The sequence below is a fragment of the Lutra lutra genome, chromosome 15 (assembly GCF_902655055.1).
Source record: "Lutra lutra chromosome 15, mLutLut1.2, whole genome shotgun sequence".
Taxonomy (NCBI): Eukaryota; Metazoa; Chordata; class Mammalia; order Carnivora; family Mustelidae; genus Lutra; species Lutra lutra.
The window spans coordinates 37,409,525-37,422,882 of NC_062292.1; the positions used below are offsets into that span (position 1 = coordinate 37,409,525).

The 13,358-nt window shown below is 34.8% G+C and overlaps 1 protein-coding gene across 5 annotated transcripts in view; it reads right to left on the minus strand.

Annotated features, from left to right (window-relative positions):
• DENND1B (DENN domain containing 1B) overlaps positions 1-13,358 on the minus strand; it is a 266,328-nt gene that overhangs the window by 70,062 nt on the left and 182,908 nt on the right. For all 5 annotated transcript variants that reach the window (XM_047704392.1, XM_047704388.1, XM_047704391.1 and 2 more), the window contains one exon: positions 1,092-1,193. In XM_047704392.1, the coding sequence (XP_047560348.1) occupies positions 1,092-1,193 (102 nt within the window). The remainder of the gene's footprint in view (positions 1-1,091; positions 1,194-13,358) is intronic.

Below are 13,358 nucleotides of genomic sequence, written 5' to 3' on the forward strand. Positions count from 1 at the left end.
AGACAGAGCACCTAAAGTAACCCATCCATTTTTAGAAATTCACAAACATCTTGGGCCCTGAAACCTATCAGGCCCTTATTCTGCTTCTTCTAGGTATGTACAAATCTAAGCCTTTCTTTGAGGTAAACCTTCACATATTAGAAGGCAGTTATAGCCCCCTCCAGAGTATTTTCTAATTATTTTTCAAAACTTCCTCAGAATATAGATAATAGTATTGGTTTTGTCACTAACAAATTAAATGACTTGTTAGTTTAAAGCTGATCTCAAGTTACATGATATCTTTTCTCCAACAGTCCAAAGGATTCTATTAGATTTTCAGCTTCTCAAGGGCATTACTGAATTTTTATTCATGTTTGTACCCTGGCCCTGAGTGGTTTATGACCCACTGTAGGTCTCATTAACTGCTGAATTCACATGAGTAACTATACATTTAAATTATCATGTGGTATAAGAAACTAAAGTGTTTAGAACTTAATTTAAATTACATAAACAGAAACTAAGATAAGCCTGAATTAAGAGACTTGCTACGATCACACACGGGAATGAAAGAACTAGTCCTTATAAACATTCTGAATTCCGATGTTAAGCTACCTGCATTTCAAAATGGCATTTACATTTCTGAGCCAAAATAAAGATACATAGTAGGGCTATGAATTTTTTCTGAATTTAAATTTATAATTATGACATCTGTTTTTATAAACTGGATTACATTAGTGCTGTCCTAGGACTGTCCTACAAGAAATATGGTTTGTTTAGCCACTACCAATCTATCAGAGCAAACTCCTAGATGCCTTACATGAAACTAGTCATGTTGGTTTCATAACCGTATGGATGAATACCCTTCCTCAGACCATCAGGTCAGCACTTTCATGATGAATTTTTTAATAACAAAGTTACTTTTTCTAACATTTTCTGGAGTGCTATGCCATCGATAACTACAGAGTTACAAAAGAAAGAAAATTTCCTGTAATTCCAGAATAGACATTACTCAGGGTTTTGACATACTTTTGGTAAAAGTGATAAAATGTGTTACGCATTTCTGTTAAATTTCTGTAATCTGTTACAGAAGCAATGTGGAGGTCCACTCTTACCTGCTTGAAAAGTTGGAGGTTAACTGCAGTCTCCAAGAACTGTTTCATCAGACTTGAGCGGTGCTTTACAAAACTCTCCTCACAGAACGTGATGGGCTCACCCTAGAGAGAAATGAAGATTTTAGGGTGTCAATAGAAAGGCAGTCAGAGAGAAACAGTCTCTCAAAAAGGGCACATGGAGGGTCGCAGGGGAGTGTAAGACACAGAATCAGCTTCAAGGTGCTGGAAGTCTAAAGGGAGTCAAACAGACTCTTAGACATAATAACTAGATTTCAGCATTGGAGAAAAATATTCCTCTACTGACAAGCTTCTACTAGAGCTTCCTAATCACTTCCTCAAAGCAAGAATGAATCTCCTAAAAACAAAAGTTTAATATTACTAGATTGAATTAGGAGCATTAAAAAGAGTATACATAGCTGAAAAAAGTCAACAACTGTAGTTTTATCCTAATTAGAAAACATTCTTGCTATAAAAATTGCTGCATGTTTTTTGCCATTTATATACATGATCATTAATTTCTTTTTAAATTAATTAAAAGTTCTTACAATAACATTCTCTTCATCACTTGGCATACAATTCTGATTGGCTACTTTCTAAATTAAGTCCCACTTTGTATCTGCTTTAATTTATCCTATTTTTAAAGTAACCATAACTTTGCAAGTGTCTTCTGGTAGCTTATGCTCCATTAGCTTGCTCCTCCACCAAACTATCAAAAACTTAAATTCTGAACACATAGTTCCACTCATTCCCATTTATTCCCATACAGGATGTCAGAAAATTGTCCCTCACTTGCTGACTCTACCACCTGCTACTTCCCTCAGTAGCCTGAATGGTCCTCTTGCCCATTCAATACTTGTGAAGATAAGTGATCCAAGTGAATGTGAGTAACATGATCCAAATGCAACTGAGATAAGTGACAATGACTCACTGATGATATGAATCCTGTAGCCATCTCTATGTTGGCAGTAACAAGGAAAAAACCTCATCTTCTAACAGAACTTTGAAAAAATATTAATTATAATTTAATTTTAAGGACAACTCAATGCCTTGATTATAGGTATCTGTAAATAAAATTCTGAAAATTGGCTCCCGCATGAATGAAATGAGACTAACAATTTAACAGCAATTCACCTGTCACCACTGCTGATGGCAGCTAATGATACTATGGGTCTGCACTGTTCAAAACGGTAGCTTTAGTCACATGCAGCAATTTAAATTTAAATTTATTAAAATGAAACAAGATGGGACCAGGGAGGGAGACAAATCATAAGAGACTTAATCCTAGGAAACAAACTGAGGGTTGCTGAGGGGTGGGAAGGGAGGGATAGGGTGGCTGGGTTATGGGCACTGAGGAGGGTATGTGCTACGGTGAGTTAATTGTGTAAGACCGATGATTCACAGAACTGTACCCCTGAAGCAAATAATATATTAATAATATTAAGTATTTTATTTTATTTCATTAATAAATATTAAGAATTTAAATAAAACTAAAATTTCAGTTACTCAATGCACTAGCCACATCTGAAATGTTCAATTGCCACAAGTGGTCCATGGCTACTATTAGATATCACAAATACAGAACATTTCATTTATCACAAAAAGTGTTCTTGAACAGCACTGCTACAGAAGAAAATAAAATTCAAATTATTAGAGAAGACAACCATATCAGCCACCAGCCAAGACCTCATAATAAAATTGCATTATTTTGATACTGATTACTGCCATTCTTAACTGCCATAAGATGATTTTAAATGATATATTTTTAAATTTAAAGTCATTTACATAAATATATTTTGTATAATCAAAAATCACCATATTTGCCACTATTATAGAATTTACAACTCAGACTCTATGTTGGGGGGCGGCTACAGCAAACAGGCAATCCTGTTTAAGAGAAAGGTCTAAACTGTTTTTGCATCCCAAGTATTAGCAACATATCTAGTTACACTGGGAGCCCAAAAATGTTTCATAAGTCAATAAACAAAGTAGCAAGTGAACTAAGATTTGCTCCATACCACTTATTTTCTTTTCCAAAGTAAATACAAATTTTTAAAGATAAATACAATAATTGTTTTCAATGGCAGTTCTAACTATGCCACAATTATTACACAGTGATCAGTACAATTGATAATTTGTTTTTATTAGACAGATTTTTCTCTAACATGTGAGATGTATTTTATTAGCATCTATGATTTTTCCAAAAGTTATCATTAATAGTGGAATACTTAATACTTTCTATGTTACGATCAAGCATTTCTTTTGACTGGAAGGTGTGGAAGACAAGGGGATGGAGAATCTCCAGGTGAGGGAAAAGGATGAGAGGAAAATCTACCTATGTCTTCTTAAGAGCTGGGCTAACTTAGTTTTTATTTTTAGCCAATGTGACTTATAGCTGGCCGAACTCTGTCCTCATTAACCTTCTAGTAAATGCTTTCAATCTTTCAAGAGAAATAGTAAAGAGAAAGTTCAGATATGCTGTCCATCCAGTTTTGATAACACCAATCATAGTAAAAGCTTTGAATTTAACCTTCAAATGACTAACACAGCCTGTTTACTTAGAGTCTCTGGTAATAACAAAAAAGACAAACCTGACATATATTGGAATTTTCTCTCAGGGGAAAGAAAAATAAGTCCTGATTAACAACGCTCTAAATTTTTGTTTGAATACACAGGAGACTCAGTCATTGTCATGCTGGGGTGTGTATGATATCAAACAAATTATAAATGACTTCCCAGTGTAAGTTCTTTTAAATCTGAGTTAAGTGAAAGGCACGATAAGGAACTCTGCTTAGGATCTTCTGATTTACTTATGATCTGGTTAAAAATCAAGCTTAGGATGAGTGATTTTCAAAAACTTTCTTGCTCCAAGTAGAGTGACTGTATGTCCAGTGTTGCCCAGTTAATTCCCCAGCTGACTTAAGTATGAAGATTTCATGAAGCCTCTGTGGCTTCACAGAGGAAACGAAACTGAGCTGGTTTTGAAACTAATGGAAGCCTTCTGAAACGAAGATGGAAAACACAAGTCTTGAGAGAGGCAGGTACAAACAGAAAGTGGTAGTGCGTTTGGGATGGGTAGCACTAAAGAAAGCGCCAAAGATAATAAAAGACTGGTTAAGGCCTAGTGGATAATGGTTATGAATTACAGAAAGTACCAGAGAGAAGTAAAACGTAGGTCAAGCATACTGGAAAAGGCCTAGGTTATATTCTAAAGTTCTTTTCTTTTTTTTTTTTTTTTAAACCTATGGGAGGTATTAGTTTTTATTTATTTATTTATTTGAGAGAGCGATCAAGCAAGAGAGAAATTGAGAGAATGAGTGTGGGGAGGGGCAGGTGGAGAAGCAGACTCCCTGCAGAACAGCGAGCCTGACATGCGACTCAGTCCCAGGACCCTGGGATCATGAGCTGACCCTGAGGCCGACGCTTAACCAGCTGAGCCGCCCAGGTGCCCTAAAGTTATTTCTTAAAGACATCAAGAAGCTCACAGAATATCTACGCAATGAAGTGACAAGATAGTATGTCTTAAAAGGAAAGTTAAGTGGCACCTGGGTGGCTCAGTCCATTAAGTGTCTGCCTTCGGTTCAGGTTATGATGGGTCCTGGAATCCCACCCTGTGTGAGGCTCCCTGTTCCCTCACCCTCTGCCCTCTCCAGTCGTGTTCTCTCTCTCTCTCCTTAAATAAATAAATCTTTAAAAGGAAAGTTAACAGGCAAGAGGAAGTACTGGCAATTAGGCAGACAAGTAATAGTGAAATACAAATCTGGCAAGAAAGATGAACCAGGAGGTAGAAAGAGAAAGTGATGACTACCATTAGTCACACTGATAGAGTACTTATTACTATCACTAATAATAATAACAATGGCTAATATCTACATAATGCTTACTATGGGCCAGGTACTGTTCTAAGCAACTTATATGTATTAATTCACATAAACCTCAAACTTCTGTTGTCTTACTTTATACATGAATAAACTAAAATATGAGAAAGGATTAAGTAACTTGCTTGAGATTACAGAGCATGTAAGTTGTAGAAGCCTGATTTAGACTCAGTCTACGCTTTCAAATTATCCCATTTCTGAGTATTCAGTATTACATGAAATGTTTTATTTATTCCATATCATGTGATGTGTAAAGTACAATTTTACTGCAAAATCAATAGGACTGTTTATCAACTGATGTACAGCAGTGGTGCTCAAAGGGTGGTCCAGGGACTGAGACCTTTTCACAGGGTCTGCAACATCCAAACTATTTTTATAACAGTGCTAAAACATTATTTGCCCTTTTCACTTTTATTTTCTCATGAGATCCAATGGAACCTACATGACTGGCGATATTGCCACAGACAGAAAGCAGAATCAAATATGAGAACGCAGCCCTCTTCTTTTAAGCTACATACTTTAGAAAAAATATAAACAAATCCATTCTTCTATTATTTTTTGTTTAGAAATAGTTATTTTTCAAAAAATGTTTCATGTTCATCTGTAGTAGTTTTATATTAATTTTAAATAATAAGTATTTAAAATATTTCCAGTTTTGATTTCTAATATGGTAAATAGTGAAAGATAGAGCCCACATAAACAAAAGTTCTTTAAACCCTTAATGATTTTTACAAATATAAAGACATCTAGAGGCAAAAAGTTAAGAACCACTGATATGCAGAAACAAGACAAGCAGAAGTCAAAGAGGAAGTCTGGATTTCAAGCTTGAAGATCAAAGATGGATGGTACCATTTATTAAAGACCAGAAGTACAGAAACAAACCAGATTTAAGAAGAAGTTGATAAAATAAATTTTGGGATATGTCTTGGTCAGATTCTAACTGAGCCTGAGACAAGGATTCTTGTTTAATTGATTTGTTGGTGGAAAATGCTCAGGAAATAAGCAAAAAGGGCAGAAGAAAAAAACCCAAGCAACGATGTGATTTCAGCGGCAATCACCTCAGTTTAAACCTATGAAAAAGCAATCAATGTACTGGCAGAGTTATTCCCATCTTGAGCAAGGAGGCCAGTTTCTTACACCTTTTATCAGTCATTCACTAAGCATGGTCTTCCTTGGTGGGAGGAGTGTGGAGATTAGAGGTGCCTGGGGAGGCCCTTCCTACTTAGCCAAGGACAGTTTTTTCTCTGAAAAGGATGCCAGCCAGTACAGGGGATCTGGACAGGACACCAGCAATGTCCATTCCTGGCATGGTTAAGGCAGGGAAGATGCTTGAAGGCATGTGGACAAGAGTAGAAACCTAAGTTTGGAAAACTTGTTCTTTAACATATATTTAGGAATTATCTGCACAGAACCAAGCATGAAGGGTAAACTGATCATTTCTTAGGGAAAAAGACTGATGCAACTGAGAAAAATGCATCTGTAACCCAATTTATTTTCTAAAGTTATAATGTATATTGACAGAAAAAGCAAGTAAAGAAGAATACAGCTCTGTGGAAACACAGATAATCATGTAGAAATATTAAAATGTGGACAAGAAAAACTCTTCACGGTAAAAAACAAAAAACTGAATTCAAATGAAATAAGTTTAAAAGAAGTCTGATGTGATGGTTAAGCTACTGAATCTTTTGCTCCATGGAAGAGTGATGAGGCAACAGAAAGGAACTAAAGCTAAAATCGTTTCCATAGACTGTCCACACACAAAAGAGAGTGAAAGGATGTAAGAAAAAAATACAATCTGTACTAGGGTAGGAATGAAGTTTCTTATTTCAGAGAAGAGAACCAGACTTCCAGAAATGAACTGCCACATTACCAGCCCGTCAAGGATTACACCAATCAACAAATATATACTAAGAATGAATCAACAACCTATTAGGCCTACCCATTCTAGGTAGTCTGTTATTAATAATAATAAAAATACCAAACGTTCATACTTGATTTACCTGTTAAAACATACAAATCAGAGCAGATTCAAATTCAAGATTATCCACAGAATAACAAATGTCACGCTCAGTCCCTTGTATCATGACTAATAAAAGGTATCATTAGAGCCAGTGCACTAGAAAACTACATGTCCATTTGTGCCTGATGGTATTTATTTATTTATTGTAATTTTTAAATTTTTTATAAAACATATAATGTATTATTAGCCACAGGGTACAGGTCTGTGAATCCCAGGTTTACACACTTCACAGCACTCACCACTAGCACATACCCCTCCCCAATGTTCCATAACCCCAACCTGAGGGTATTTAAATAAGACTCTTCAAGTAGTTGTGGCAGGAGAAGAATTAGAAAGCCCTCCAGCGGCAGAATCTGGCCCTTATTGGAATAACATCCTTTACCTCACAAAGTCTTAGATTCCATCTTTAACATAAATAAGTAAATTCTCCCTCCCCTGAAAATCCAGAGTGTACCTTTCTTTTAGCATTTATTTTCTAAGTTGTATTAAAAGTTATTTTTATAGATCTCACCTGTGCATTTTTGAGTCTGGGACTATATCCTTAATTATCTCTGCACTTTTTATTGTAATACTTACATAGTATTGGTATTCTGAGTGTTCAGTAAATATCCACTGGTTAATAATTTGAATTATTTTTACAGGATAATTAAGACACAAGAAAGATATGGAGGAGATAGTGTTGTTTTTCCTACCCTACTATTATGTTCAGTTTCAAAGTGATTATCATCAAATCAGTATTTTTGTTTAGTGTGTTTTTAAGGATGGATATCTTTCAAGTTCTATATTGTCTTCTGGAGTCAGAAACTTTGCAAGAACAAGAAAATACTTAAACATGGACTAGATCGTGCCATTTTGCGACGACGTGGATGGAACTAGAGGATATTATGATTAGCGAAGTAAGTCAATCGGAGAAAGAGAACTATCATATGATCTCCCTGATATGAGGAAGTGGAGATGCAATGTGGGGGGGTTGGGAGGTAGGAAAAGAATAAATGAAACAAGATGGGATCTGGAGGGAGACAAACCATAAGAGACTCTTAATCTCACAAAACAAACTGAAGGTTGCGGGGGGAAGGGGGATAGGGAGACGGTGGTGGGGTTATAGACATTGGGGAGGGTATGTGCTATGGTGTACCCCTGGGGCTAATAATACATTATATGTTTATAAAAAATAAAAAAAATTATATTAAAAAAAAAACCTGAGGGTCTCCGGGGTGAGGTGGGTATGGAGAGAGTGGTTGGGTTATAGACATTGGAGAGGGTATGTGCTATGGTGAGTGCAGTGAAGTGTATAAGCTTGATGATTCACAGACCTGTACCCCTGGGGCAAATAATACATTATATATTAATAAAAAATTAAAATAAAAAAAACATGGATTAAATCTTAATGCTTTAAGGGTATATATGACAGTAAGGATTCATATTGAAAAAAATTAAGGTTTCATGAAGAATGATGCTACATAAAAATGTGAAATATAATAAACAAAGTATCAACATAATACTTATTCAGTTCCCTAATACACTTGGGCTTACTATGTCACTGTTACGTAACAAATATAAACAAGCAAAAATGTCTGCATAACGATGGTATTTTTAAATTTTTAAATCTCTTAAATACTCAGTTATCAGTTCTCTCAAGGGAATGGTTCTCACAGAAAATAATATTAAAATATTTTTCAGGGGCGCCTGGGTGGCTCAGTGGGTTAAGCCGCTGCCTTCGGCTCAGGTCATGATCCCAGGTCCTGGGTTCGAGCCCCACATCGGGCTTTCTGCTCAGCAGGGAGCCTGCTTCCTCCTCTCTCTCTGTCTGCCTCTCTGCTTACTTGTGATTTCTCTCTGTCAAATAAATAAATAAAATCTTTAAAAAATATATATATTTTTCAGATTATATAGCATTCTTCCTCCAAGTATCCCAGTGCTATTATTATGTAAGTTACCACAAGTCTACACTCAGGGTTTATTAACCATGAAAACAACACTTTTTCTACTGCTGAAAATTACTGAGGAAAAAAAGCCTTATATTTAAATCATAAACTTTAATCATTATTTACAGCAAAATCTTCTCTCTGTATATATTACTAAATGAGTTTGTCCTAAAGTTATTAGATCTGTCTTGAATAAAAATAGCTATCAATGTTCCATTTGCCTGTGATTCAGCAAGTTAAGATAGGGAAAGAAATTGATTTTTCTAAATTAGACACAGTTGTTTCTAGAACTCTAAACTTGAACACTTAAAAAGATTAATAGAGCAATGTATTAGTTTTATACATACTATGAAAAATATGTCTTTTTCTTTTCCACAATTTAAAGAAAAACACTCTCTATTCTCATGAAACACTTACTATTAGAGTCCCTAGTTCTATCTATCCCATAGTGGTGGTGCTGAATTTTTACAGTTTTGCTAAAACAGTTAAGCAAGATTCCTTCTCTGTTAAAAAAGAAAAAAAAAAAAAGGCAGAAAGAAAGTGCCATAAAAGCAACCGTATTTTATGAGACTCCAAATACACAACAAATATGTTCTTGGTTCAACCATTTCTAAAGCCAAAAGGTCTATAGGCAAGCTTGGGTAATGAGATGAATGGGCGCCTAGAATGTTTTAGTAACCATAAAACCAAGAGGGGTGAGCAAATGTACATTTCAACTTGGATTTTTAGTTCTCTAACAAGTTGACAGTTACAAATCTGTTAAATGGAAACCTGAAGGCAAAGATTTAGTGAACGTCCACTTAAATTATGGATACCAATCCTGTGCTTAAATTGTTTGAGTTTAATCACAAAATATAACATTATTTACTGATAATGTTTGACGAAATATATTCCAAAAGGACAACTCTTCCAAACTGCCAAATAGAGGCCTAGTTTACCAACCAATCTTTATTTTAAGAATTCACCTTTTATCCATCAGCAAGGCTCAGAGCTGCCCAGAAAAGCTTGAGTGATTGAAACAAATGACAGCACCCCAAGTATTCAAAGGACTAGATCTAAGTGTTATGTCTCTGCTCTTAGGATGACCAAGAACATGCCTTTGAACATATTAAGCAGTATTTTAACTCGGGCAAACATTTCATTAGCATTAGCTGTTGGTCAAAAATTGACTTTTTTATTTTTAATAGCTTGTGACACAAATGATACACAGAGGTACAACTGATGACCCTTTACTAGTTATTTAATACGGTCACTTACAAGTATTCTCATGTTTATAACAGTGTTTTTCTTTTGGGAAATCAGAGGAGGGTACTTTAGTTTTGTTAGAGGAATTTTCCTCCCCAAACTTAGTACTTCTAAAATGTCATTTTTAATAATAGCAAATACATAAAGCATTGATAATATGCCAAACACTGTTCTAAGTAACTTATATTTATGAACATATTTTATTCTCTAAATAACCCAACAAGAATTACTACCTTTTTTAAAGAACACAAGAGGAAACTAAAGCACTATGACATTCATTTGCCCAAACTCAACTAGTGAGTCGCAGCAGGAGGATCTGCACCCAGGCAGCCTGGTTCTAGAGCTTGTGTTCTTACCACGTTTCTTCAATCCATGTAGCACATTACTTTGAACTCATATTTTTGAATTCTTAAAAAGTAACTAACTTGCTGCTGGCTAAAATCCCCCAAAATCAAAATATCCACTATTTTATTTAAATCACTTTCCAACAACTTTGAGGACTTGTATACTTCTCTCTGTAAGTAAGAGTAGGCACCATTTACTTGTCAATAGTGCTCGTGTGTCATTCAGAAGGTAAAAGTGAGGAAATCTGAGAAGAGCAACAACATATTCAGAGTTGTCACTCAGACATTCTAAGTTTATTTGTAACATAAATTCCTCTTTGGCAGCATTTAGCATAGGTATTTAGTATTTGCATTTGAAAAAGGACATTCGAATCATCCTGAGGGCTTTCCCTCATAGCCCACATCCCATTGGCTCCCCACCAACACCACTGAAGACTGAGGGAGGAGGAAGGGGCAGATTGAGCAGTGGCAGTTACTGCAGGTCAACAAAACCACAAATGGAAATATGCAGTATGAGTAACAAATTATTTCCCCAATTTATATCTATCTATCTATATATCTATATCTCCACACACACACATACACAGTGGGATGTCACTACCATATGCTCCTTTTGAGAAAAGTCCTACGACTACATCATTTATTTGTTCAGTCTCTCCATAGTGTGTCCTGAATGCCTTCCATGCATCTTCATTTAGAAGAAATGCTAGTTCAGGACATTTACCTCAAGGAGAGTATGATACAGTAATGCAGGCCAGAGCGAGCAGAAATGTGTCACAGTGGAACAAGAGGGGGACTGCGGAAGAAGAGATTCATGTGCGGGCCCCACTATTTGGTAGCCCAAGAACCTCAGAGAGGTTATTTACACTCTGTGAACATCATGTTCCTCATCTTTAACATGAAAAGGGTAAATAGTCTATCTAAAGTGTCTATTAATGCCTGATACCCAGAGGGTACATGAAGGTCAACTATTGTTTTAATAGCAACTAATTATGAATTTCAGTAAAAATAATAAAAGAACCATAATAAAAACCATACAAAAAAGGGAGAAGAAATGTGTTAAAGAAAGTAAGTATAATCATTCATAGGAAAAAAAAAGGGTCAGTATAAACTACAGCTTTTAAGGATCAGGAAGGAACTAGATGGCCATTAAAAGCAAGAAAGATAAAAGCACTACCAGGAAGAAAGAGCAATTAACTGTAGTAATTTGGAATGTCTGGAAGCCTGAGACGCTTGGGACATTTTGGAGCCTCAAGGAGAATTCTCTGAATTGAGGTCAAAAATCAGGAAAAAAGTAAAGACAGACTGCTTGCCCATTGTGAGAGTCTTGAAGGACAGTTCTATCACTAATCTACAGGCCTAATTTTGGCAATATAAGAGAAATAACATAATAAGGATAGTTTGCTTTTATATATATATATAAATATATATAAGTAATATTTATATATATGTATATAAGATATATAAAAAATATCATATATATATATATATATATATATATATATATATATAAACAATCATGAAATTTGGAAAGCAATACACAGTTAAAAAAGTCATATTCATGGGGTGCCTGGGTGGCTCAGTGGGTTAAGCCTCAGCCTTCGGCTCAGGTCATGATCTCGGGGTCCTGGGATCGAGCCCCACATTGGGCTCCCTGCTCAGTAGAGGCCTGCTTCCCCTCTCTCTCTGCTTACCTCTCTGCCCACTTGTGATTTCTCTCTCTGTCAAATAAATAAATAAAATCGTTTTTTTTTTTAAAAAGTCGTAGTCATTTAAAGCTATTTAGTGATTTTTTTTTCCAGTTGTACTCTAATAGTTAGAGGACACCACTGAGATATTTTTATAAAAAGAGACAAAACCATGAAATAATTGTAACTTGTAAACATGGCTCTTTTTTAATATTAATCAGAAAATATATTAAAGACATATACCTATTATATAAATGTCCAAAAGAGTTCACAAAATAAGTGTACTTTTAATAAATTAAAATATAGAGTAATTTGCAAAGATAATGCTTAAATGACAACAAAATATACTTCATACACAACAAAGAAATAATTTTCCGAAAAAACTATTTCTTTTGAAAATAGAAAGTATCGAAATTTAGTATACTTTAATAAAATTTAGTATACTTTAAAAATTAAGCTTTCATTCAAGATTCAGAAGAAATATAATAACATACAGAATAAGAATACTGTCCCTCAACTTACAGAAAGAATTAGCAGTAAAAATAAAACACGAAACATAAAAAGGAAAAAGGTACATAAGTTATTAAAGAAGTTTATAATAAGATGTGATCAATAAACAGGAAAGATATTCTCTAATGAAATTATGTATTTTCCTACTGAAATTGGGAATCTGGCTTTGAAAAAAAAATCAAAGTCATTGAAATCTTAAACCCCTATCTGCTCAACTGGTAATTTAAATCATTTAAGGAAATTTTCTCTTCAATTTGCTTTCCTCAAATCTGAAGTCCTTCACAAATTTAAAAAGGAAAAGAAAAATGCAGCCTGCAAAGATTAAAAATTATTTAAATGTGGCAAAATTTAAGCTAAGTGGTACTTCTAAATTTCCCTCCTGTACTATAAACTTGAAATCAACTTGTTTTAAAAAAAAAAATTTGACAACCAGATGATTTTACAATTTTATTAGTACAGATGATTGGTTTCCAGTCTTTTAATAAATGAAACCATGTAACTGTCAATAATTTTTAAAGACTCCCCCATGTGCTTCTCAATATGTATACTATGTGCAGTATTATGACTTCTACAAGGCTTTAAAAAACAGACACCTATTTCAAAAAGAATAGCATGCAAATTAGACATATGTACTTCTCTAGAGACAGCAGTTGATCTGTC